Source organism: Pongo abelii, chromosome 5, assembly GCF_028885655.2.
Source record: "Pongo abelii isolate AG06213 chromosome 5, NHGRI_mPonAbe1-v2.0_pri, whole genome shotgun sequence".
In the NCBI taxonomy this organism is placed as follows: domain Eukaryota; kingdom Metazoa; phylum Chordata; class Mammalia; order Primates; family Hominidae; genus Pongo; species Pongo abelii.
Window position 1 is genome coordinate 22,733,819 of NC_071990.2, and position 23,825 is coordinate 22,757,643.

At 37.8% G+C, this 23,825-nt stretch overlaps 1 protein-coding gene across 1 annotated transcript in view; it reads right to left on the bottom strand.

The window, feature by feature from the left end:
* LOC129059809 (uncharacterized) overlaps nt 1-18,881 on the bottom strand; it is a 75,825-nt gene extending 56,944 nt beyond the window's left edge. Inside the window, exon 1 of the mRNA XM_054557074.2 lies at nt 18,600-18,881. Coding sequence (XP_054413049.2) covers nt 18,600-18,881 — 282 coding nt within the window. The remainder of the gene's footprint in view (nt 1-18,599) is intronic.
* Between the last annotated feature and the right edge of the window lie 4,944 nt (nt 18,882-23,825).

Sequence of the window (23,825 nt, forward strand, 5' to 3'; positions counted from 1 at the left end):
AAACTAATCAACAACAAACAATCAAGTAATGATGGGCAATTGGACACAGTTAAAGAGTTGTCTGGAGTTCGGAAGGCCTGCTTCGCACATCAGCTTTCATAGTTCTGATTCCCTCTGTAATGACTCTGGCCCTCTGTTTCCATCTGATATCGAACGCTAGTAACGCTGAGAAAGAAGCAGAAAACAATGCTCCCAAGTGCGAGAAAGAGTGAGTTTTTTCATGCTTTTAGCAATGTGACCTTAGGTATTGATTTATAGCCTGCCGCAGCACCCCAGAGCGAAAGGGAACATTGGTAATTAAGTCAGTATCTGCACTTTCTAAAATAGTGCTGACTTGCCACAAAGAGAGCCCCTTTATTTTTCCTCTCTGTCTCCCAGTGAATGCAGATGCAGGCACTGACCTCTGACCTTTGTCCAAATTCTCTAGCTGCAGCTGTTATTTTTCTTTCTTGGGACCTTTAGCTGCTGATAGACTGGTAAGATTCCTTAAATTGTGTGTGGGACTTTCCTTTAAGCAAACATGAAACAATGTATACCTCAAGCTTTACTTATAAAATGTATCTTTATTGAGCTCACAATGAAGGTAAATACTTTTACTTGGGCACCTATTAGAGATTTGCCAGATAAGTACCTATGCCCATTGACCATATTCAGAATGCACAGACATTTTTTGGAAGAATTTTATATTTAAACAGAACTTTCCATTGTAAAACTCCCAAGATTGTAAAGTGTATTGAGTCAGAAATATCGTTGTATTCCATTAGAGTCATTACTGAAATAGGGCCACAAAAGGTAACAGCAATAAACCAAATATCTTTAGGTATATATGCAAATTATATGCTAATATATGGTAATATGAGTACCATGTTCAGTGGCCATAAAAAATACTAAATACGGCTAATTAAAGGTAGGTACTTTGCTGTGTTTTATACTTCACAGCAATATGAGAGAGGTAGACTATTATGATAATTATAGCATTGCTTGCTTTGGGGAGCACATCCAACATTTTAACACTATTTCTTATTGTGGTGTATTTGTCCATTTCACTGAATGGAATCACTTTTTCTGTTCTCTACTCTAGGTCTTAGATTCATGAAGTTAGTGAAAAACTAAGTAACAAATTAAGTCTTTAGCCTCAAGAATAACAAATAGTTTTTTCCTAGAAACTTCGGAAGTGTGGTACCCACCTAACGCTCCTCTGAAAATAAGTGCCCCCGACTGGGATGATGGGGTTCAGAAGTCAGCCACACTGAAAATCTGGGTAAAAGGAGCCAAGAATTCTCAGCATACTTGGGAAATGCAAATAATATTTCTCCCAGAAATGCACTTCAGTATCAAGGATTTTTTCTCATAGTGAACGCAACAGAATATAATCTTCTTTTTAATTCTAAAAAAAATCCTAAGGGAATGAAAAAAAAGCAACAACATTCATAAAAGGACATAAAGTGAATGTGAAATCTACCTGCCTGAAAAATATCTGATTTTCCTTATTTAACTAGATAAGTCCTGTGTGTATATTCAACATGCTAATAGGACTTTAGCCCCCTAAAATGCTTTTGCCCCATTATACTAAATACATACTTTATCAGTAGATACTTGCCTGAAAATTACCCAAATTAGGCGAAAAATCCACCTGAAACCAATTGACCAACTTACTCATGAAATTTATGTTGTAGTTTCCCACAGCTGCTGTAACACATTACTACAAACTTAGTAGCTTCAAACAACACACATTTCTTATCTCAGACACCACTTCGGAGGTCAGAAATTCAACACAGGTCTCACTGGCAAAACTCAAGGTGTCGGCAGGGCTTCAGTCCTTTCTAGAGGCCGTAGAGGATAATACATGCCCTTGCTTTTTCCACCTTCTAGGATCCACCTGTATTCCTGGGCTTGTGGCCCCTTCCTCTGTCTTCCAAGACAGCAAGAGCCTGTTGAGTTCCTCTCAGGGACTCTGACCTTCTCTTCTGCCTCTCTCTTTCACTTCTAAGGAGCATAGTGATTACATTGTCTCCCCTAGATAATTTGAGATACTCTACCTATTCTTAAAAATCAGGTGATTAGCAACCTTCATTCTATCTGCAAGTCCCATGTGCCATGTGGTGCAACATATTCACTTGTTGTGGGGATTAGGATATGGAAATTTTTGGAGGTAGGGGAATGTGCATTATTCTACCTGTCACCCTGGCACATGTGTATCAGGAGTGGATTCAGATATGATCAAGCTATGTCCTACCTTCCATGATTTCACAGCCTATCCCAGGAAATGGACATGCAAACAAATACCTGTCATACAGTTTAATGAATAGTAATAATAGAAGCATCTACATGGTCCACTGGTAAAGGAAGAAGTGCCAAATTTAACTTTGCTGAATCATAAACAATTTAAAAGAAAACCAGAGAATTTACTGAAATTTTGAAGAATGATAAAATTTCTGCAAAGATGTCCGGTGGATGGGGATTCAAGGAAAAGATGAAAGTACAGGGTATAGGACAGTAGTATGAGGGGCCTAGAGGCTGGAAGATTGAGCAGAAGCAAGGATTGATAGTTCATTCATTTTTATATTGTGTTTCATAAGAAACCATGTATGGTTTTTGAACAGTATAGGTATCATATGCAGTATGTGTGTTAGGAAGGTTATATTATACTGACAATGTAGAGGGGAGTTTATAGAGAAACTTACCTGGCATTGGGCACCTTACCAAGGAGATGATTGCAATCCTCCAGGAAGGAAGAATGGTACTGACTTAAACTGAGTCGGGGCAGTGAGGATGGAGGGGGAGAGATGGATTTGAGAGCAATGGAAGGATTTGCTGAGTGATTGGATATAAAGCCTCAGGGGGAAAATGAGTCAAAGATCCCTTCTGGTTCCTGCCTGGGGTAACTAGTTAGATCGAAATAGCATTAACCAGGATAAGAGTTACAAGAGGGTAAGCAGTGAAGGAGAAAAAGAAAATTGCTTCATCCTGGATATAAAGACTTAAAGTGCTTGTGAGAGGATGTTGAGAATCCATCTTCACAACAATGAAAGTGAAGAGATCTGGGCTATTTTGTTGATTTTAAGCTTAGAGAAAACCCCCCAAATTGTAATGTTAGTCCGGTTGAATGAAGAGGTTCTTTGGGAATGGGATGACATGTGCAGAAGGGGTCCATGAACAAGGATGGGAAAGGAGACATGGCACAGAGCATCATGAATAATGTCATGAGGGAGAAAGCCAAGGAATGTACAAAAATGTTAAGGATAACTAAAGCACTTTGTAATGTCTATTTAGAACAAAGAGAAGGTAGGTGAAAGGCAGGCTGTATATAATATTTAAAGATGACACTGAGAAAGCAAAGTTTACAGTGGTTTTTCTTCTTTCTTCAAGAAAAAGACCCTCAAATTAAAAATGGGTATAACAAACATGGTAAAGAGGAAATTGGATCCAAGGAGATCCAAAGAGAGAGAGACTCAAATAACATCTGTTTGTTTTAAATGTGTTCCTGTCTTTAGACTGAGATTAGGGGGTCCAGGATACCAAAATAATTTCCAGATGTTATCACAAGCGTCATTACTCATAATCTCTGAGTAGTTATTGTATTAGGCCATTATTGCATTGCTACAAAGAAACACCTGAGACTGGGCAATTTATAAAGAAAAGAGGCTTAATCAGCTCATGGTTCTGCAGGCTGTGCAGGAAGTATAGTGGCATCTGCTTCTGGGGAGGCTTTAGGAAGCTTCCAATCACGGCAGAAGGCAAAAGGGGAGCAGGCTCTCATGTGGCAAAAGCAGGAGCAAGAGAGAGAGAGGGAGAGAGAGAGAGAGAGAGAATGAGGTGCCACACAGTTTTAAACAGCCAGATCTCATGAGAAGTCACTCACTATGGCAAAGACAGCACCAAGAGGATGAAGCTTAAACATTCATGAGAAATCCTCCCCTGTGATCCAATTACCTACCACCAGGCCCCACCTCCAACACTGGGGATTGCAATTCTGCATGAGATTTGGGTGGGGACACATAGTCAAACTATATCAGTTATGAACGGGTGAAGTGCCAGAAGACTGGTGTCTACATGGTAAGGATGCAATCATCAGGAGGTTACAGGTTGGTAACCTTCTGCCTGACTCCTGGCAAATTCTAGAACGGATTACTCAATTTTTAGTGTTAAGAAGATGGCCACAAGAAGGGGTTGACAAAAACACATTAATAGGAATTCATTTCATTTATATTTTCTTTTTTCAGGGAATAAAAGTTTAGGGAAAGCTAACAAATTGGAACAGGAACAAAATGAAATAAATATTTCAGTTTTGAAATAATAGACCCAAATCAACATGTTGAAATGTACGGGGCCAAATGTAAAATCTTATGCTTAGGTTGAAAAGAATCAAATCAACTATGCCAGTTGGAAGATATTGAGGATCCAGCATTATAACAGTTAAAATTAAAAGTTCTAGGCTATTTGGTTAATTGTAAGTTTCAAGAGGATATCTCAAATTGTAACCTAGTATAGACATGTATCACCTCAAACAAGAAAGATAACAGCTGTAGCTCTCCTGGCAAAAGTCCCATCTTGAGTATTCAGTGGTCTTTTATGTACTGTACTTAAAGGGGGCAAAAACTAAAAGAAAGGAAACTCTCAGTATATGGAAATCATGTCAGATGATTAGAAGTTGAAGGAGCTAATTATAATGCTTAGGCCAAAAGAGACATATTATGTCTTTGGGTATTTGAAGACATAATATGAGATTGGGCTCCTAATTATCTTTAGCTGTAGAAGCTGAAATTACTACAATGAGGTTGTAGGAGAGAAAAAATATCTGTTGCTCTGTCTATCCTAGGTTCATGGCTGAGATCTCTGTAATAATAATAATTTATATATATATTATATATATTGATATGATAGATATGATATATATATCAAGACAGATTAACAAGAGAAAAGCAGACAGATTTATTTACTATAATATTTACATGTCATGGGAACCTTCATAAGGAAATAAAGGCCCAAAGAAACAGTTAAACCTGAGTATATATTATAGCAAGTTTGATGGAGAGTAGAGAGTGGTAGAGAAATATGATAGGGTAAAGAGTATGGTTTAATAGTAATGAATTAGGAGAAGTTTGGAGAGGCCCCTGCATTCAGATTCTTCTGTGTCATCTGTTCATCTTCAGAGATCAGACATCAGACTGTGGTCCTTTTCTCAGGGTATAGGGAGGACACCTCTCACACAAAGGTCTTATGAACTCCTTCAGGGCAAAAGCAGAAAATCCTTCCTGGGTTTTATGACCCATATCAGGGAAGAAGGATAGGAGGTCAGAGAGTCCATTTGCTTCTGCCGTTTTTCAGTATGTCACGGTGCTGTATTTTGGCATAGTGTATCCTGAACCCCATTATGGTATAGTTAAACACAACATTAAAATAACTTTAAAAAATAGATCTAATAAAATTAATCAGCTGCCTGATGAGAAATATGGTTCTCAATAGCAATCCTCAAATACAAACTAAGTGACACTTCGTTAGGGATATTGAAAAGGAAGTGCCAACATCAGGTAGGAGTTTGAAATACATCGGTTTTTCCTACATTTTAAACTGTGAATATCCATTTTAATTAAGAAAAAAAAAAAAAAGCCGGGCGTGGTGGCTTATGCCTGTAATCCCAGTACTTTGGGAGTTCGAGACCAGCCTGGCCAACATGATGATACCCCATCTCTACTAAAAATGCAAAAATTAGCTGGGAGTGGTGGCAAGCGTCTGTAATCCCAGCTACTAGGGAGGCTGAGGAAGGAGAATAGCTTGAACCTAGGAGGCAGAGGTTGTAGCCAGCCAATATTGTGCCATTGCACTCCAGCCTGGGCAACAAAAGCAAGACTTTGTCTAAAAAACAAACAAACAAAAAAACACCCAAGTCTCTGTGTACTAATACTTCTAGTTTCCATTACATAAGAAAATATATAAAGTAATAGTAAAAAACATTTTATTTGGGTCCAGAACTATTGTCATATAAATATTATTGAAATGATTCAAATGTATCTTTATACTTTTACAAAAATAGAATTCTCAAGACATATTTATTCCTCAGAAAATACCTGCTGCTTCTTTGAATTTGCAACTCTCTGAAATAATTTTGTATTCTCAAATGTTTCCAGGGTCCACATTGAAAACTGAACAAGATAATAAAATTATGATTCACTAGGCCTGCATAGGGCCTGAGAATCTGCATTTGAACAGGCTCCAAGGTGGCTGATGCTGGAGATTTGCATCATATTTTGAGTGTCCATCAAGTATCTTCCAGGTTTGAAGTCTGTTTTATTGTGTCTCATTTGCATCCAAACCTAGAGTTGATACTGTTTCCATTGATAATTTATAGCCTAGTCCCCTGGCCTACTCTGAATCCTCACTATAGCATTTACTCAAGCTCTGTGATGTTGAAAACATTCCCTAAAATTTCTGGTTGCTTCATGAGATGAATATACAAGAATTAAATGAAATAATGTATGTACTGTGCTGAGAGTAGTACCTGACATAAAACATTCATTCAAAAGTTACGGCTATTAATAATTTCAATGGCAACATATGTAAAGGTGGTGATGAGAAATTAAATGGAATGAGAATACAGACATTTTCTCCCATAAGGCAATGTGTTTCCTGAGAAATTGCACATTAAAAATAACAGTTTAGGGAAACAGACCACTCCAATTAACCCTTGTAATCAAAGCACTGAAAAACAAACAACAAAAAAGATGATTATGATGTTATGATGACGCATACCTGGAGAGTTAATTTAGATGGCCCAGGCAGACAGTTCAGCATTGTTAAAAGCTGCCTCAGTGGATATTAAAAATCAGCAAAAGTGAATACAGTCAAAATATTGACAATCCTTTAATTAGAGCAGCATAGGTGGATGTGGAGAGGTCTGCAATAGTAAGGCTTCCCTTAAGATAGGCAAAAGAGTGAGCAAGGTGAGATACCTGGAGTTCCAAGCCCTATAGAACTGGCCTGGGCTCTTACATTCCTTCCAACATAATTGAAGAGACAGCTGAACAGATGCTTTTGTGTTTCCTCCTGAAGATGGTAATTCTACTCTTGCTATTTTGCACCTTTCCTTGCCTGGGGGTGAGGAGGCCAGGAATCAAAATCAAATATAAACCAACCTGACTCCTGCATTTCACCAACATCATTCCCCTTGACATTGCCAAACTAGTTACTAATTTTAGTTACCAACACTTGCACTGTAGTGGAACAGAATGTCCTGGGTTTTGTAGTCTACATCTTATCTGGAAGGCACTGAGAAGGAATATTTCCTCTAACCCCCTTGGATTCTCTGATATCCAGATGAATAGAAGATGATCTAGGTTACCGTGGTAGAGAAAACTTTGCAAACTCTTGAGGAATAAAAGCAAAGGGGCAAAATAGCCAGAAGCAGAAGGTGTTAGTTAAATATCTCCCGTACATCCTCCATCTTATGGTGCTCTCCTCATAGATGAAGACTGAGCTCAGTTATGAAGCATTTTCTCCTAGTTTAAACCTATTCCTAAGCCACCTCTCCTCATCCCACGATACAGCTTCTGTGGACGATAGCAACGTTAACTGGGCAAGCAAGCATCTTCAAAGAGAGCTGAGAGGATCAGGTGCAACTTTTTGGTTGGCGACCTCATTCCTTTGGGAAGAAATGGATAAAAAAAATCAAAGAGAGGCTGCAGTTCTTGGCCTGGTATCTGGGCTAACTGTAGCTTTACGGCTCTGCCTTGATATGTGTTTAAGCAGCAGCAGCCTGCAGTCTGGCACAAGGAGGATTTTTCCTCCACTTGTTTTATTCTAAATAGTTTTCAAAAGCTCCTGTGGAACAGACTGTGGCTTTGATCTGGCCAACTTCTTCAGGACTGACATTCCCATGAAAAACCCCAGCTCGGACCAGCTTCAGCCACTTTTAAAATTCTCATTTAAATTCAAATTTAAATTCAAATTCCCTCTAATCTTAACAGGCGAGAGGTAGACGAAGAGCAAGAAAATGAGATGCCTCTCATGTGTCCACACAGCCCTCAGATCAAATAGATGCATCTAGGCAGCAGGGAGGGTGTAAAGATCCCAGAAGAAAATAGCAAAATACTTGATGTGGGCCGTGTGCCACCAGGGCTTCTGACTGACACTCGGCTCACATCAAGCTGCAATGTATTTATGAAAGCTCCCTTTAAGATCTCTGAATGTTTTATGCTATATTTTTGGTTAAAATAGAAATAAAAGGCTTGATGTGGTGTGCAGTGTTTACAGAAAGAAGCATCATTTGCTTAGGTTTGTTTTATGGGCATTCCTGAAAGTATATTGGTAGATTTTACTTTTTCCACCTCTATCCCCACAGCCTCCACCAAGTTTACAATCAAAGATCGTCCCTTGTTCTTGGTAATTTGAGGAATCTTACCAACCTTAAAGATGTAGGGAGTTATTTGGAATTTATATGAACTGACAGAAGATTCATACTTTTTCAAGGATGTTGTGCAGGAAATATACAATCCCTTTTCTGCCTTTCCTCTCTTGCCCCAGAGAAGAGGGCCTGATCTCCCATTTGCCTTCTTTGGTATACAATATGGTTACTTCTGGTTGTACATTGAGCCCTCCACCATCACCCCCAGCCCCTAACCCACTCCACTTTGAATTTGGTAATTTTTGATCACTCTGTATCTGCAGCAGAAGGCTTCTTAGCTAACCACTTGAGTAGAGTGACCTTGACTTATTCTGTGAACTCAGTTCTGGACTTATTCTGGAATAACTCAGGACTGGACTCAGCTCCAGAATTTCCTCTAGTCTAGGCTCACTGGTCTTTCCACCATGACTGGGGCTGACTTTCATCTACCTTCTAGCTACTTCATGATTTGCTTTTGGAGAAATAATATGGGATAGACTTTCTTGGCCAAAAATCCAATTTCTCCAGGAGAAAAGTTGACAAAGCACAAACTAACAATAAATAGATTTTATCACTGATCTTTGAGATACGTCAGGGACACATTATGGTTTTCTAAGTTGCTACTCATTTGATCCAAAATTCATAGCTAAGAAAATACGTATCATCCAGTGGTCTGGGAAAGGACGATTCTACAACCTATTATTTTCTGAAATTATTCTTTCCTTTCTGCTTCCATTCCCTCTGCCTTAGATAAGGACTTTATTCTTAATTACTAATAACCTTCTAATTAGTCCATTTACTGTCATTAGAAAATGATGTCAAAAATGTCAAAATAGGAGACTGATAAGGCCTCTGTTGCTCCACTGTTTAAAATATTTCACCGCCTATCCAGCACTTACATCAGTATTTCCTAAGGGACAGGAACCAGAGAGAAACTTCAGCAAGTTAATAAATGGCAAAATATGATTTAGAAAACTTAGGCAGTGAAACCGCCTCCTGGAGCCTTCAGAGGCATTCATTTGGAGCAGTGATGGCCTGAATAAACTAGTTCAATCCAGAATTCTCTTAAGTATTTAATCATGGAATTTCTTTTTCAAGTTTTACCTATTCAATATCTATAGTACTAGTTTCCACAGAGACACATTGGGTAATGCTTTCTAGAATAAAAGCCAAGCTGCTTAACTGATAGCACGGGGCACATTGTGATTGGTTATTTTCAGTCTCCTTATTAGCCTGGCTTCCCACCCCTTGATGCCTTTCTCTGTTACCTTCTACCTGAACAAGGCACACACCACTGTGTTGTAGTCCTCTGTGCCTTTGCAGTTGTCCACTCCTTTGCCTAGAGTCATTTTCCTTCCCTTGCTTGCCTGGTAAACTGTTTTCCCCCATCTTTTCAAACCCAGAAGAGATGCCTCTCCCGAAGGAGGATTCTTCACTGACTCTTGTCCAATAAAGGGAATCACTCCCTTCATCATTCTACACTATGTTTTGTTCACCTAATTTGCATTTTGATTGCACTCATCATACTGGTTTGTAACTGTGTTTGTGGGTCTAATGCGTTTTAAAATTTATGAGAGATTTCATGGAAGGAATCTGTGTAATGAGTTTTGGGTTATGCGTGGAACAGGGTAGGAGCTTATATGATGTTTGTAGAACAGGCGAATGGTCACATTTCATATGGTAGTAACATCATCTGGATTCTGAACTTCTGTTGGTGAAGATATCTTAGGTTAGATAACATATATACATCAAGAAAAAGGCAAAAATGTTCTCATAGGAAAATGAGATGTATAAGGTATGTGTATGTATATACATATAAATACATATGTACACATATCTGTATATACTTCTATAAATACATAATACATACATATATAGTTTCAGTGTATAAAAGGACACACACAAATGCACACACACACACACAAACTTATGCTTATTCCCTCGCAGAAATAATTTTCCTCAGCCATGAGACACTGCTATTTAACTAAGGATTATTAGGAAACACAGGAGGAGAAACTTTACCAAGGGCACTGAAACACATAGGTGGTTATAGAAATAAAACCTTGGTATTTTTATTCTTTACACATAACCTTCACTTCTACAGTCTCATCCAAACAACAGATCTGCAGCATCCTACACAGACTTCTATTTATCTACTTGGGCTGAGCTGACCCCACTGGAAATCGAACATTGCTGCAGATATTGATCCAGGAACATGGACACTGGAAAGGCTCCCTTTGTGTGAAATTTACAGAAGGGCCTGCTGGAGAGGGCATTCTAAGTACAGAAGCATCCATAAGACTGCTGCTTCCCTCATAGGTCTGATAGAAAGAAATCTGCGGCCACTTCTATCTGGGCAAGGGAATAGCACCACTGTGGTGCCTCACTGTGTATTGTGCTGAGCATGGCTCGGCTGTCCTGCTCACCCCTCTCATTCTTCTAGCTCCTCCATCTTGCTCTGACTCTTAATGTAATGTGACCAGTTAGTCATGACCTTCACATGCTGCACTGGTGCTCTGCTCTCCCTCTGCTCTGTCTCTCTGGCCTTAAGCTGTAGTGAACTCACTAAGCACGAGACTCCCCTTTAAAACATCTAACTGAAAGGAGTGTTGTTTGCTTTCTGGCCCTCAAACACCAAGGCACTGTTGTGCTCCTTAAAATTGTAAATTATGTCTGTTTAAGAAAATGTCAGTGTTTTTTAAAACAGAATAACAGTGCTGGAAAAGACTTGGCTGTGCAATTTGTTACCAAAGTTTCATGCAAGAAAAATGATGCATTCATCATTATGAGCACAGTCAAGGGTTCTAATGACTTGGGCACAATGCCTCTTCAGTTCTTTTAAGGAAAATGATGAACTTTTTTCTTTCTCCTCAGCAAGTTATCTGAGTAATGTAAAAGCTCATAAACTGAGATTCAGGGAGACACTGTCAATGAGGCACTATACTTAACAACAATTAAAACGTAAGACACATCTTGTATAATTAAATGGATTTTTTTTTCTGCCAGAAACAAGACCTTCTCAGGTAATGATTGCTTTGGTTGTCTAAAATTGTATGTACTGGGGTGGCGGAGGAGGAGATCTGTTGTTACATTTATACATCACTTCACGTGTCTTCAAAATCCAATTCCTAAATAGGCCAATAGGATGATTTTTGAGTAAGGAAGTGTAAATAGCTATGGATGATCAGTACAATCGATGTAGAGTCACTGCGCTAGGAAACATTATTTAGCTACTTAGAATTTCAGCTCTGTAAGCGGACTCACAGGTTTAGGAAGATGAGGGTGAAAGTGTTAGCAAATGGGGCCAGGCCTCTGATTTTGATGGTTTCTCTGGCCAGTTGAGACCTGGGCAAGGATCTTAACTTACCCGCGCGTTCTCCAGCGTCACGCAAGCATGAGGTTGTCACATTTTGTGTGTATCTGAAATGTGTTAACGTCTGTAAATCAAAATGCTTCACTTTTTATATTAAAAATTGTCTTTTAAGGATAAGTACAACACCACATCCTCAAAAAGCACAGTGTCTTTTTGACCCCTGGGTAATTGTATTAAACTGGAATATTTACCTGAATTTTCGTTACTTTGCCTCCATTCATGCTAAGCAGCTGTTGGAATGAATACAAAGGGACTTGCCTGACTTTCTAGTAATAAGCTTCATTTTTTTTCCTCGTGGCTCGAACACATTATTTAGTGGATTGAGTTTTACCTTTTCCTGCAGTGGGAGTGGCTGCTTTTCTGGTAAATATTACTGGGTTTTATTAAGAGATATTAAGAGAAACCCTTGCCATATGGCAATTTCAAAGAAAGAAGGAATTAAAAAAGAGAGCTATGTTTGCTTTTATTTTTACATGGTGTTTGAAAAGCTAGAAGTAACCCAGAGGAGAGTAGGCCAGGGGTTTTGTGTCAGCGAGTGGAACGTATTTGCTGTGAAATGTGATGGAATGTTTACTGAGCTATTTTCCTCAAAAATAAAAATGTTCCTGCTCTCATATCCAGTTTACACAGCAGTAGCCTTTTAAAAATGTTGCCTCCGCGATGGGCGGGCAGGCTTTGTGTTGCTCTCTTTGGAAGTAATGGCTCAAGGTTGTGCCTGGCTACACTCACACTGTTGGGCAAAAGCACAGACAGATACGCTCCATTTCCAAGCATGTGGGAGCTGAGTTCCATCTCTTTCTAGTATTTACTAAAGACATATCTAATGGATGGGAGGAAATCTAATCTTAACAGAATGTTTTCTTGCTGTCTAGGTTAACATGTGTGTTTCTATGCCTGACTCTCAACCTTGGGCCTGTACCTCTGCAATCACTTGGCCCTGGATGGATGAGGGAGGGTGGCATGTGAATAGAAACTGGACCAGGGAGACCACCAAGGAATGGTGTGCCCTTGAGCAAGGTCCTCATTCTCTTTGGGCCTCTAGATTCTGTTAGAAGAAAGCAATGATACCATCTAACCTGATTAGGACAGTTATTTATTTGTAATAATTCTATGCATACAGAAAGAGATGGAATTTAATATAATAAAATCATAGCAGTGGTGATGTTAGTGGAGTGGGATTTTAGGAAAATCTGTTCTTCCGTATCTCTGGATTTTCTGTAATTTTCCCTACACACACACGCATACTTGGACACACTAGTGACAACAACAACATTAAAAGGCTTTTGGGCAGGTCTTCTCAATGAATAATTCATATTATTTACTCTTCATATGCACCAATAGTCTTCAGTCAAAAAAATAAAATACATATAAAATGCATACAAAGTATATATACTCTATCATACTCCTTCATGGATTGTTTTGAAATTAAATGATTGAGCAAAAGTGCTTAATATCTTATAGCTTATTTTATAGGTATTAATTGTTATTTTGGAAATTATATTACCATTACCATATTGCTATCTGAAGAACCTAGTTTATCACAAACATACATATACACATATATTATATAATTTTTATATAGTTATCATGTATCTCTCTCTCTCTCTCTCTCTCTATCTATCTATATCTCCAGTAATTTGAACATTATTTGGGGTATTACATTTTTATTCATTTAGTGAGGGAATGTTAGTTAAAACTTTATTTTGGAAATGTGAAGATGAACTGTTTTGGAGGCTAGTTTTAAAAATTAAAAAGTGTGTTTTTTTAAACAACAGCAACAAAAGACCAGATCTTTATGTTGTCTTAGTTACTACTGTAGTTTTAAAACTTCCGTGTTTTCCAAGTCTGTGATTTTCTCTCTTTGAAATTCACTTTAGATGTCTGAGTGCCTTTTTTTTTTTTGACAGAGTCTCGCTCTATTGCCCAGGTTGGAGTGCAGTGGCGCAATCTCAGCTCCCTGCAGCCTCCGCCTACCAGCTTCAAGTGATTCTCCTGCCTCAGCCTCCCGACTTTTTCTTTTTCTTTTCTTTTTTTTTTTTATAGTGGATCCTGCATTAGAAAACCACCAAATAATTGTAACTTTTAGTTAATTATAAAAAGATAACTTTGTCATTGTTCAATCTTATAAAACAATGAAACCAAGTATAAACTATTTTAAGTGAATTGCTTTCATGGGATTTCTCTTTTCAGAATTGACTGTGGCTCCATGGTTTGTTGTAATTAATTAAACCATGTTCATTTGGAGTTTTGATCAAATTAGCTAAATATATTTATTTTATTCTATATTTGACCAAAAGTTTGTTAGTATTAGCACAATCTAGATTTTAGAGACAGTAATAAAAACTGGTAAAAATACTAAGTGGGAAAGCGTACTGTTGTAGCTTATCAATGTTAGAACTAGAAAATACCTAAAAAACTGAATGCAAACAAGTAAACAAACAGAAAGAAAAAGCAAGAGCGCTAAATCCAGAGGTATGCATAAAAGCAGTATAAATTACCAGAAAAAACACTCGGTCAAGGTAAGGGGGGCATGAATTCCTATCCCAGCTTTGGAATTCCCATGTGGATTTAGGTGAGCTGCCCTTTAAGCCCCAGTGCCCTTTACTCATAAATAGATTTAATTGGGCCAAAACAGTTCTGTAGGAAGTACCAATAGAAGGGCGTGTATGTCCTATGCACATTTAATTTTTGAACTATAGAAGCTCTATTTTTGTATGTTTTATATATTCCTGTCTTGTGTACAGTTCAGTTTGGAGTGAAGTAAGTGTTCTCTGTTTAAAAACTGTTAATGTATACATATTCCTCTCTAAGTAATCACTGAGACAGGCTGGCCTCCTCTAATACATGATTTAGGATACTCATCATGTAGAGAAATCCTCATATCTGGAACAATGTGGAGAATAAGAGTATGAATAGTGAAAATGATTCATTTAGTCAAATATTTATTGGTATCTACTATATGATAGAAAACCGAGGTCATAAAACAGCAAATCTTAAAAGGAAGTTCTGGATTAGAATAAGGAAACCTAGAATTCAGTTGGGTCTAACCACACTAGCCCTGTCACCTCAACAGGTCAAATTTCTAGAGTTAGCTTATAATCCGATTTTCTGAACATATACCTTGTCAAATGTTGCTTTGGTTTCTAAATGCCCACCTACCCATTCCCTCTTATAGCACCCCAAATATACTAAAACTTCCTTCCTTTTTGTTTTCTTTCTGAGCCAGAGTCTCGCTCTTTTGCCCAGCCTAGAATGCAGTGGTGTGATTATGACTCACTGTCACCTTTGATCCTGGGCTCAAGTGATCCTCCCACCTTGGCCTCCCAAAGTGCTGGATTTTCAGGTGTGCACCACCAAGCTCAGCCTCAGACTTACTTCTGATAATGTAACTCTGACTATACTAATTCGATTTAATTACTCTATGATTTTAGGTTTTAGTTTTCTAAAAACTCCTTTCCAGCAAATTTTTTACTCCTCACTTGTGTTCGTTGTGTCTATCATTAAGGTATTATTGCTTTACTCCTAACATGGGAAGCTCTCAGCTCCTTTAAAACACAACTTTGGGAGGGAAATGCTTGCATCCACTTGCATCTACTTTTCCATGAATTACTTGAACAAGTATTTGTCCACGGCAGGAGGGATTGAGCACGGTGGGATGGATTTGCAGAGTGTCTATTAATAACAGTGATGAAGGGACGAAAAGGGAAAAAGAGACTGACAAGTAATGATCACAAAAAGAGAAAAGAGAAATTTCCAAGTAGAAATACAACCCATGTTTCCTGACCTTCACAGAGGAATTTAAGTTTGTGTCATTATAAAGTTCTGAAGATATTTCAATGATTATGATGGATAAAATGGGACTCTTAAATAATCATACAGGTATGTAGCAGTTCGTACTTAACATTAATATAGTATTATAGAGTATTATAAAAGTTCAAAGCCTGAGGTCATTTTTGCTAGATGATTTCTATGTCAATGAAAACTCAAATGTATAAACCAAAAAGATTGCGTTCACTGAGCTATCATCCTTCTCACATTCTTATATTTACAAAAACTTGTGCTAAAATTTCATTATTGCCAATGTTTCTATCCTAATAAAAGAAAAATAACTCACTCTAGAAAGATACCCATGCCAGTCAGTGGGCAGGAATACACTATGCAATTTCAGGTTTCTAAGACTACAAATCAAAATAAATTACCCCAATTAAGGCAGACAACGGCAGGAGGACCTGACCTGGCCGGTGGTCCTATCCACTCCCTTTTCTGTAGGTTTTTGTTCATTCTAAATCTAAGTGATCAGTTCTTACAAGTTTATATTCAAATAAGGGTTCAGAAGTAAATAAATGCATCTATTCATTCAGTCAAGTAAAGTAATCCAATTTTCCTAGTGTATGCACATGTGTTAGTGGTTTGCTAATATATATATATATATTTTTTCTTTTTTAGAAATACATGTGCTGTGGCTTCAAGGGTGGAAAATTTTACACACTTACATAAGTGAGGAGGTTTACTTGTAACCCTTTTGCATATATTTTGGAGAAAACCTCTTTAAGAAAATAAATATTGCTTTAGCACCTAGAAATACATATAAAATACTGTGTTTAAATATCTCTCTTCCAGACCCTCCAAACAGTAGTATCAGGCCAATGGTTCTTTTGGTGCCTCGTCTTGGCACTGTGTTTATTCTAAAACATATTCTAGAAAACACCAAGTAAGTATGCCAGTTATGACCTTCCAAATACATTCCACCTCTCAGCATGCTAGAATATATTTAAAACAGATTATATTTTCCTTCTGTGTTTCAGTTTTCACAGTTAATAAGACAGGCATTTCCATGGCTGACTTGCTGTTTTCATGGATAGCAAATATTCTGATTAGTATTCCAGATGCCAAGTTTACCAAATTTTATTCAGAATAGAAAATGCCCTAGAAATTAAAGGTTTTGCCTCTTACTGTTTATAGCTAAAACATCAAAATAATAACATATAGCTAATATTCATGATTGTTCTGGTAGCTGCTGTTTCTAATGAAATATCCCTTGAACCAGTGTGCCTTGAAAAATATTCATGTGATGTAGAAGCTGCTGAGTTTAAAAAATATCTCCTAGCACTAATCTTATATTTAAAACTGTAAAATAAAATCTTGCTTTGGATCAGAGAGATGACAAGGAGATTTGGAACAATGACTCTCCTGTCATTTCAGTCCTTACGACCTAAACTTCTTTGATATTCTATCATATACAACTAACCTTTTAATACCCTCTCCAAGTGGGAAAATGTTGTGTAGGTTGTTGGTAAGTTTTTCCAACTATTCTTGGGAAACTAACATAATGAGTTGTGTTTCAGTACAAGATCTACCATAACTTCCTAACCTCTTTTTTTAACAGGGAAAATGGACCCAGTGTTTTAAAAAAAAAAAAAAAAGGAAGCTTGGGCATTTTTTTCCCTCATTTTGACTCATCATATGTTTTATGATGTTATGATATTAAACATGGTGTTGTAATAAATAGGATCAATAAAAGTCAATAAGTGATTGGATGGGAAATGGAGGAAAATGTAGATGTTACATGGCAGTGATGATGGAAATAGGTATTTCCAAGAGGGATGATAGTGCAACTTGTGGGTCACATGAATTTGTCATACTTTCCAAAGATCAGACAAAAACTATAAAAGTGATCCTTTTGAATTTTAAATACTGTATTCTTCATAAAATGTGGGATAATTTCACTGTTACATGGGCTGACAGGTTTATTTATTAAGCCTAGAAGTTTTATTCTTAATTAGTTTAATAATAACATTTTGGGTTGAATGCACTATAAACTTTGAGAGCACCTGCAACTGGAAGAATAACCTGAAATTACGTTGATAATGGTTGTGTAAATTGAGCTATTTTTCAGATCTGATGAATTTTTCTTTCTCTATTGAGAATTTTCCAGAAAGAAATATATTTCACTCAGTCTGGCATACAATAGCTAGCACTGTTTTCCTGTCTCATACTCAAGGTCAGTTTGATAGAGGATGTGAGAATGCATAGCTGATTGGCCAGCTATACTGCCACCCAGTTAATGTTTAACAATGGGTGCTGGCTTTAGCAGTCTTCATGGGTACTGTTCTGTCTGCATCCTTATCTCAGGCTGGTTTATAGTTAGAAGAGTCTCTAAAACTTTTTGAGAATTATTTATTCATGATCTCTGGTGGCTATAATTTCAGTTTAAATCCAGAGCAAAGAATCAGCATGATGCTATCTTCTTTCTCTAGAAGTTCAATAAATTGAAGAGAAAGTAAATTGGCATTAGCAAGGAAATTCACATTTTTTAAAAAAAATGCATGTCTGTTAGGATCCAGTGGCCCAATATGCCTTCAAAAAGTAAGAACTCTCTTCTTAAAGGCAGAAGCAGGTTCATGACCTAAGAATCTGTCTTCTTATACTACACTAAAGAGAAGAAAGAAAAGAAGGAAGGAAAAAGGAAAGAATTTTATCAGGCCAAGAATTTCCTTCTTCTTTCCTTCCTTCTCTTTAATGTAGTATAAGAAGGCAGATTCTTAGGAAAGACAAAAAGAAAAACTGAAAGAAGGAAGGAAAGAATGAAGAAAAAAGGAAGAAATAAAGGCAGAGAGTAATTAAGAATAAGTTACTTTTTGGAAGTTATCCAAGTAAGTTAATTATAAAAGCAAAATAAATGTCCAGATCTAGTCACATTTACACAAATTAGCATTAAGGTCTTTGTCAGTCATTTGTTAGTTGTCATTCATTCATTCTTCCAGGCTTGTGCTAAGAGCCAGAAGAATGATAGAAAAGACTCTTACTGTATAAGGCAATGGTTTAAAACCATGGACGAAACCCTACCTTTGAATACTTGACTGTCAGCAAAGTGACCTCCACAAAGTGCCATCCAATTTCCACTCCCCTTCCAGCTTCTTTGATGTTTCCAGGAACTGATAAAGTATGCCTTCTGCATTTAATATTTATAAATTGGTTAAATGTCTCAGGCTTTGGTCTAAGCCATATAACATAAGGCAAAGAATGAAAGAGGTTAGTCAGATCAGAGAGAAAAGCAAAGAGACAAAGGGTCTCAACAGAGCTGTAGTTATTTTCTGTAACCAACTGGCCCTCGAAAACAACTGACATCCTTAGTCAGATGCTAAGCATGTGATGTGGAATGGCCATGGCTGGCACCCTTCACAGAGGATCGTGCGTCTCCACTGTGCAGGTGTTTCTGCTCCTGGAGGACTGCCAACCAGCAACCTGATTCTCTGAAGGGATCATACACAGTTGCCTCTTAGTTAAAACGGGACACTTATGCAAACACAGGATCCACTGTTGTTAAATTGAGTTGCTCTTGTTACCTTTCATTCTCTGGCTGTAAATGAGAGAAGCAGATGCTGGCAATGCAGGCTTTACAATGCTTGTTTTTCTACTCATTCAAATTGGCACCCACAGCTTCTACATAGAGACTACATAGCTCTGAAACGATGCATGAAATGGAAAAAAATGGGAACAATTTTTGCCCTGAATGGTCACAGAAATTACAGACGCAGATTCACACAACAAATGGTGCTAAGTCTCCATTTAGTTTCAGCAAAGATTTAAGCTGACGGTAGCTGGTTGTACCAATAAGCAGATGATTGAGTCAAAGGAGAATAGGGACTTAGCTGTGTCCCCTTCTTTGACACCATCTCATATGAATCTTCTGAAGCCCTCTCCTTTCTTCCTACACCATCTGCCAGTTTGTGCTTCTCTATCACATTTCTTCCTGATTTTTGCTTTCCTTTTTGCTATGTACCCTCTCCAAATACTCAGAACTTTATTTTCGTGCACTCTTTTCTTCCTTTCTATTTTATTTTTCCTTGAAAGTCCCTTACACATAGCACCTTCTCAGAAAGCATATTAAAGGGAAGCAGAATAAGAATGGCATCATAGGGTTTAAGTATTTATTAAAAATAGAAACATATTCAAGAAGCAAAGCCACCAAATGACCCCTCTCTGTAGGTGCCAGTCCATGTATTCTAAAGAAACAAAAGCTATGCTGTGTCACTAAAGTTATGACTATCAACCGATTGTCTGCTGGAAGTACTTAGGATAGGTCACTTTGCTAAGCAATGTATGCTTGTCTGTGAATACCCATAAAACTGGATGGGGTTACTTCCCAGCTTTCTAGCTCTCACTCCAGACCTGTCTCTCTCAGTCAAAGAAGGAGATCAAATACAAGAGTAGAAGTTGTATTGGGAGTATAACAATGAAACTTATTTTAAATAAAGAAGATCTAAATTCATACTGCATTTTAAAGGTTCTGCTTCTCAGCAATCTTCCTATTCAGATGTATAAATGAGGCTGAGGAAGCTTCCCTTTCTTTGTGGATTGTTACTTGATCTTTGAGAATTTATGGGGTTTCCAGGAAAAGTATAAGATTTGACATCAGGATACTGGCCTTACTGTTCCAGCTGAGACATCTACCAGTTGCATGAACTATCTATGTTACTTTGCTTCTCTAAGCCTCAGGTTTTATTTCTATTTTTCTTTTTCATAGTGACAAAATTGGAATAAATTCCTTTTGAGAATTGAGTGAGTCAAATGAGATGAAATGTGTTCAAGACCTTTTACAATTAAGCAACTGTGAATAGAGAAGACTATCATCTATTCTATGACAGTAGCCATGACTACAATTTCAGATGTCTAACCTGTAAGAGATTCTTTTAACTTCTTTAGAAATCACCATATTGGCGTATACCCAAATATTTTCAAAGTGAGAACCTGAGATCAGTATAAAGAGTCTGTTTCGCCTGGTGACTAGAAGCATGAACTTTGTAGCCAGACTGAGTTTAAATCCCAACTTGGCTAATTTGACTTTTTTTCCTCCATTGGTGAAATGTGGATAATAATACTGCCTACAACATAGGAATGATATGAGGATTCTGTGATGTATAATGATACCTGCCTCATGTGGTGTGCTCCATAACATTTACTGAATTAAGAGAAATAAAGTAAGAGAAACTGTGACCTGCTCCAGGATTTTATTTGCACAACTACTGTCATTGATAGTCTAATCAAGTGTCGAAGGCTACAAATATCATTTGATTTTGGAACTTTTACACAGAAAGCAGCACTACAAGTTTCTTATGCTGCTGATAATATTTGAATCCTTTCTATCTTTACCTTCTCTTCCCTAACAAACCACTTCCCATGATTCATTTGTATTGGCAATCAAACAAGTGCTGCTCTAATGGCATGTAGAATTTAATCAATTAATGGAGTACAATAGGCCATTTCCAGTTGCAATATTTTGAGAGGTTAATTTTGCAAACACCTGAATACTTTGGAAGATTATAGAACAGCCTGAAATTACTGAGTACATGCCTAATCTCAGTGGACTGAAAAGAGAGGGATCAATATATAAGTGAAACCTTTTCTCTACCAAACGTCCTTGGACAAGTTGCTAATTCCCCACTGAAGCAGGATCTTTATCTTAAATATACATTGCCATGTTGTTTTAAAAAATAATTGTTCTGAAAAATTGTTCATGCCCTGCCTATATTTATCATGTATGCTAGCTTCCTTCTTTACTGTACCTGCATTGTTGATTCTGGAAATAAACAACTATTCATGACAAAAAAAATTATCATTCAAACATAACATAAAATACTATCAAAGTGACCACAAAAACAACAATAGCAACAACCATAGAGCAAAAGAAAGAGAAAAAAAAGGAGGTGTGTGTGTGCATGTGGGTCTGTGTGTGGGTGTGTATGTAGATAGATAAGAAAGATAATTGATTCTTAGACATTTCATTTAGGTTTTTGGATTGCTGATTAATTTGACCAATACATTTATTTACTACCTATATTATAAAGAATGGTTTATACCAATAGTCATAGAACATTGTTAGCAAAATTAACCTTTTTATAACTAATGTGTTAAAAGTAAGAGTTAAGTAATTCATAATAAGAATTAACTGGTTGGCTATGCTTTAACATTTTCCACATAAGACACAAATTCAATTTAACACATTTCTTTGCCCTTGAATTCTCAAACTTTTGTCTACATTAGAATCACCCGGAAGGCTTGACAAACACAGATTTGTAGGTCTGTCCCCAGAGTTTCTCATTGAGTAGGTATGGGGTACAGGCCAAGGATTCGAATTTGCAAAAAGTTTCACAGTTATGGCCAGGCGCAGTGGCTCACGCCTGTATTCCCAGCACTTTGGGAGGCCGAGGCGGGCGGATCATGAGGTCAGGAGATCGAGACCATCCTGGCTAACACAGTGAAACCCCATCTCTACTAAAAATACAAAAAAAAAAAAAAATTAACTGGACGTGGTGGCGGGCGCCTGTAGTCCCAGCTGCTGGGGAGGCTGAGACAGGAGAATGGCATGAACCCGGGAAGCGGAGCTTGCAGTGAGCCGAGATCAGGCCACGGCAGTCCGGTCCAGCCAGGGTGAAAGAGCGAGACTCCGTCTCAAAAAAAAAAAAAAAAAAGTTTCACAGTTGTGCTGATGCTGCTGGTTTGGGAACCACACTTCAAGAACTGCTGTCCAATAGTTTCTTTTCAATCAATTCATTGTAAGGTAATTGATTTTTATTGTGCTAGGCTGTTAACTTATTTGGCTTCCTGTGAATCACATCCTCTTGGTACCAATGCCCTTTGCACGAATATGGGATGGGCTGGTGGCTTGTTTTAAACAATAGAATGAGGCAGAAATTATGCTGTCCTGGTTGTGGACCTGAGCTTTGAGATGGTCTGGTAGTTTTTACTTTTGTGCTAGTAGAAAGCAGCCACCACATAAAAAAAATCTAACTACCTTGAGACCCTCATGTTTGAGAAAGTTCAAGATAAGCGCATGGAGAGGCAACATAGCAGAGAATTGAGGAACCCAGCCAGCAGGGAGAACAGGTCCGAGGCAGACAGCCCCTGCCTGATGGCTCCCATTATCCAGAGAGCATAAATTTATCTTATGGATGAGGCCACTGTAAACCAGCTAGCCGTCAGTTAGCACTAGGTAAAGCAGAAAAACTGCCAGCTCAACCCATGATCATAAGAAATAATGAATTGTTTTTGTTTAAGTCATTCAGTTTTTGAGGTGACTTTTTAAGGCAGTGTTAGAAAGTTAAAACAAAATTTGTATCTGCAAGTACAATGTGTAAATGAATCACATGAAATTAGTGGGTTTGGGGACTAGGTGGCAGTCCCTGAAGGGCTGAAGGGCCCTGAAGCCTGAAGGGCTTCAAAGAAACTTTTATTATACACTGGAACAATATTCGGGAAATTGTTCTTGGTGACTAGAGAGAATGGGGCTGGTGGAAAAATGAATGAGGCTTCCATCTGCAGTAAGGCTGATGATAGAAATGATACTTAATGACCTTGTGGCTCAGGTATTGTGATTTCCGGGCAGAACGTTGAAGCTAACTATTTTGACTTTACCTATTTATGACAAAGACAGGAGGAACAAAATAAATTACAAAGGAAATTTTAGTTTTTGAACAAAATTAATAATCAATGTAAAAAAGCCAGGATTTGCTTCATTCAAATATAAATCTGGTTCTTGGCCAGGGGTGGTGGTTCCCACGTTGAATCCCAGCACTTTGGGAGGCCAAGGTAGGAGGATTACTTGAGGCCAGGAGTTTGAGACCAGCCTGGGCAACATAGAGAGACTCTCCTCACTACAGAAAATAAAAAATAAATTAGTGGGGTATGGTGGCATGCCTGTAGTCCCAGCTACTCTGAAGGCCGAGGTGGGAGGATCATTTGAGCAAAGAGTGAGGCCGCAGTGAGCTATGGTTGTACCCTTGCACTTTAGCCCAAGTGACAAAATGAGACCCTGTCTCAAAAATATAAATAAATGAAAATTAACCTGTTTCTCATTCTCAGCTATTCCAATTGTCAATAATTCTCACAGTAACAAATGGCCTGAGGACAAAGATGAAATCTGGTTGTGGCATTTGCGGTAAGGTCAGGTTTCAAAACCCTTTGTTAATTTCTTTGAAACACTTTAGGCAATACTTTCTAGATTTTCTCTATTAGACTACAGGGTTCCTAAGATCATAAAGGCATGACTTGTGGAGCTCCTCAGCAAGAAAA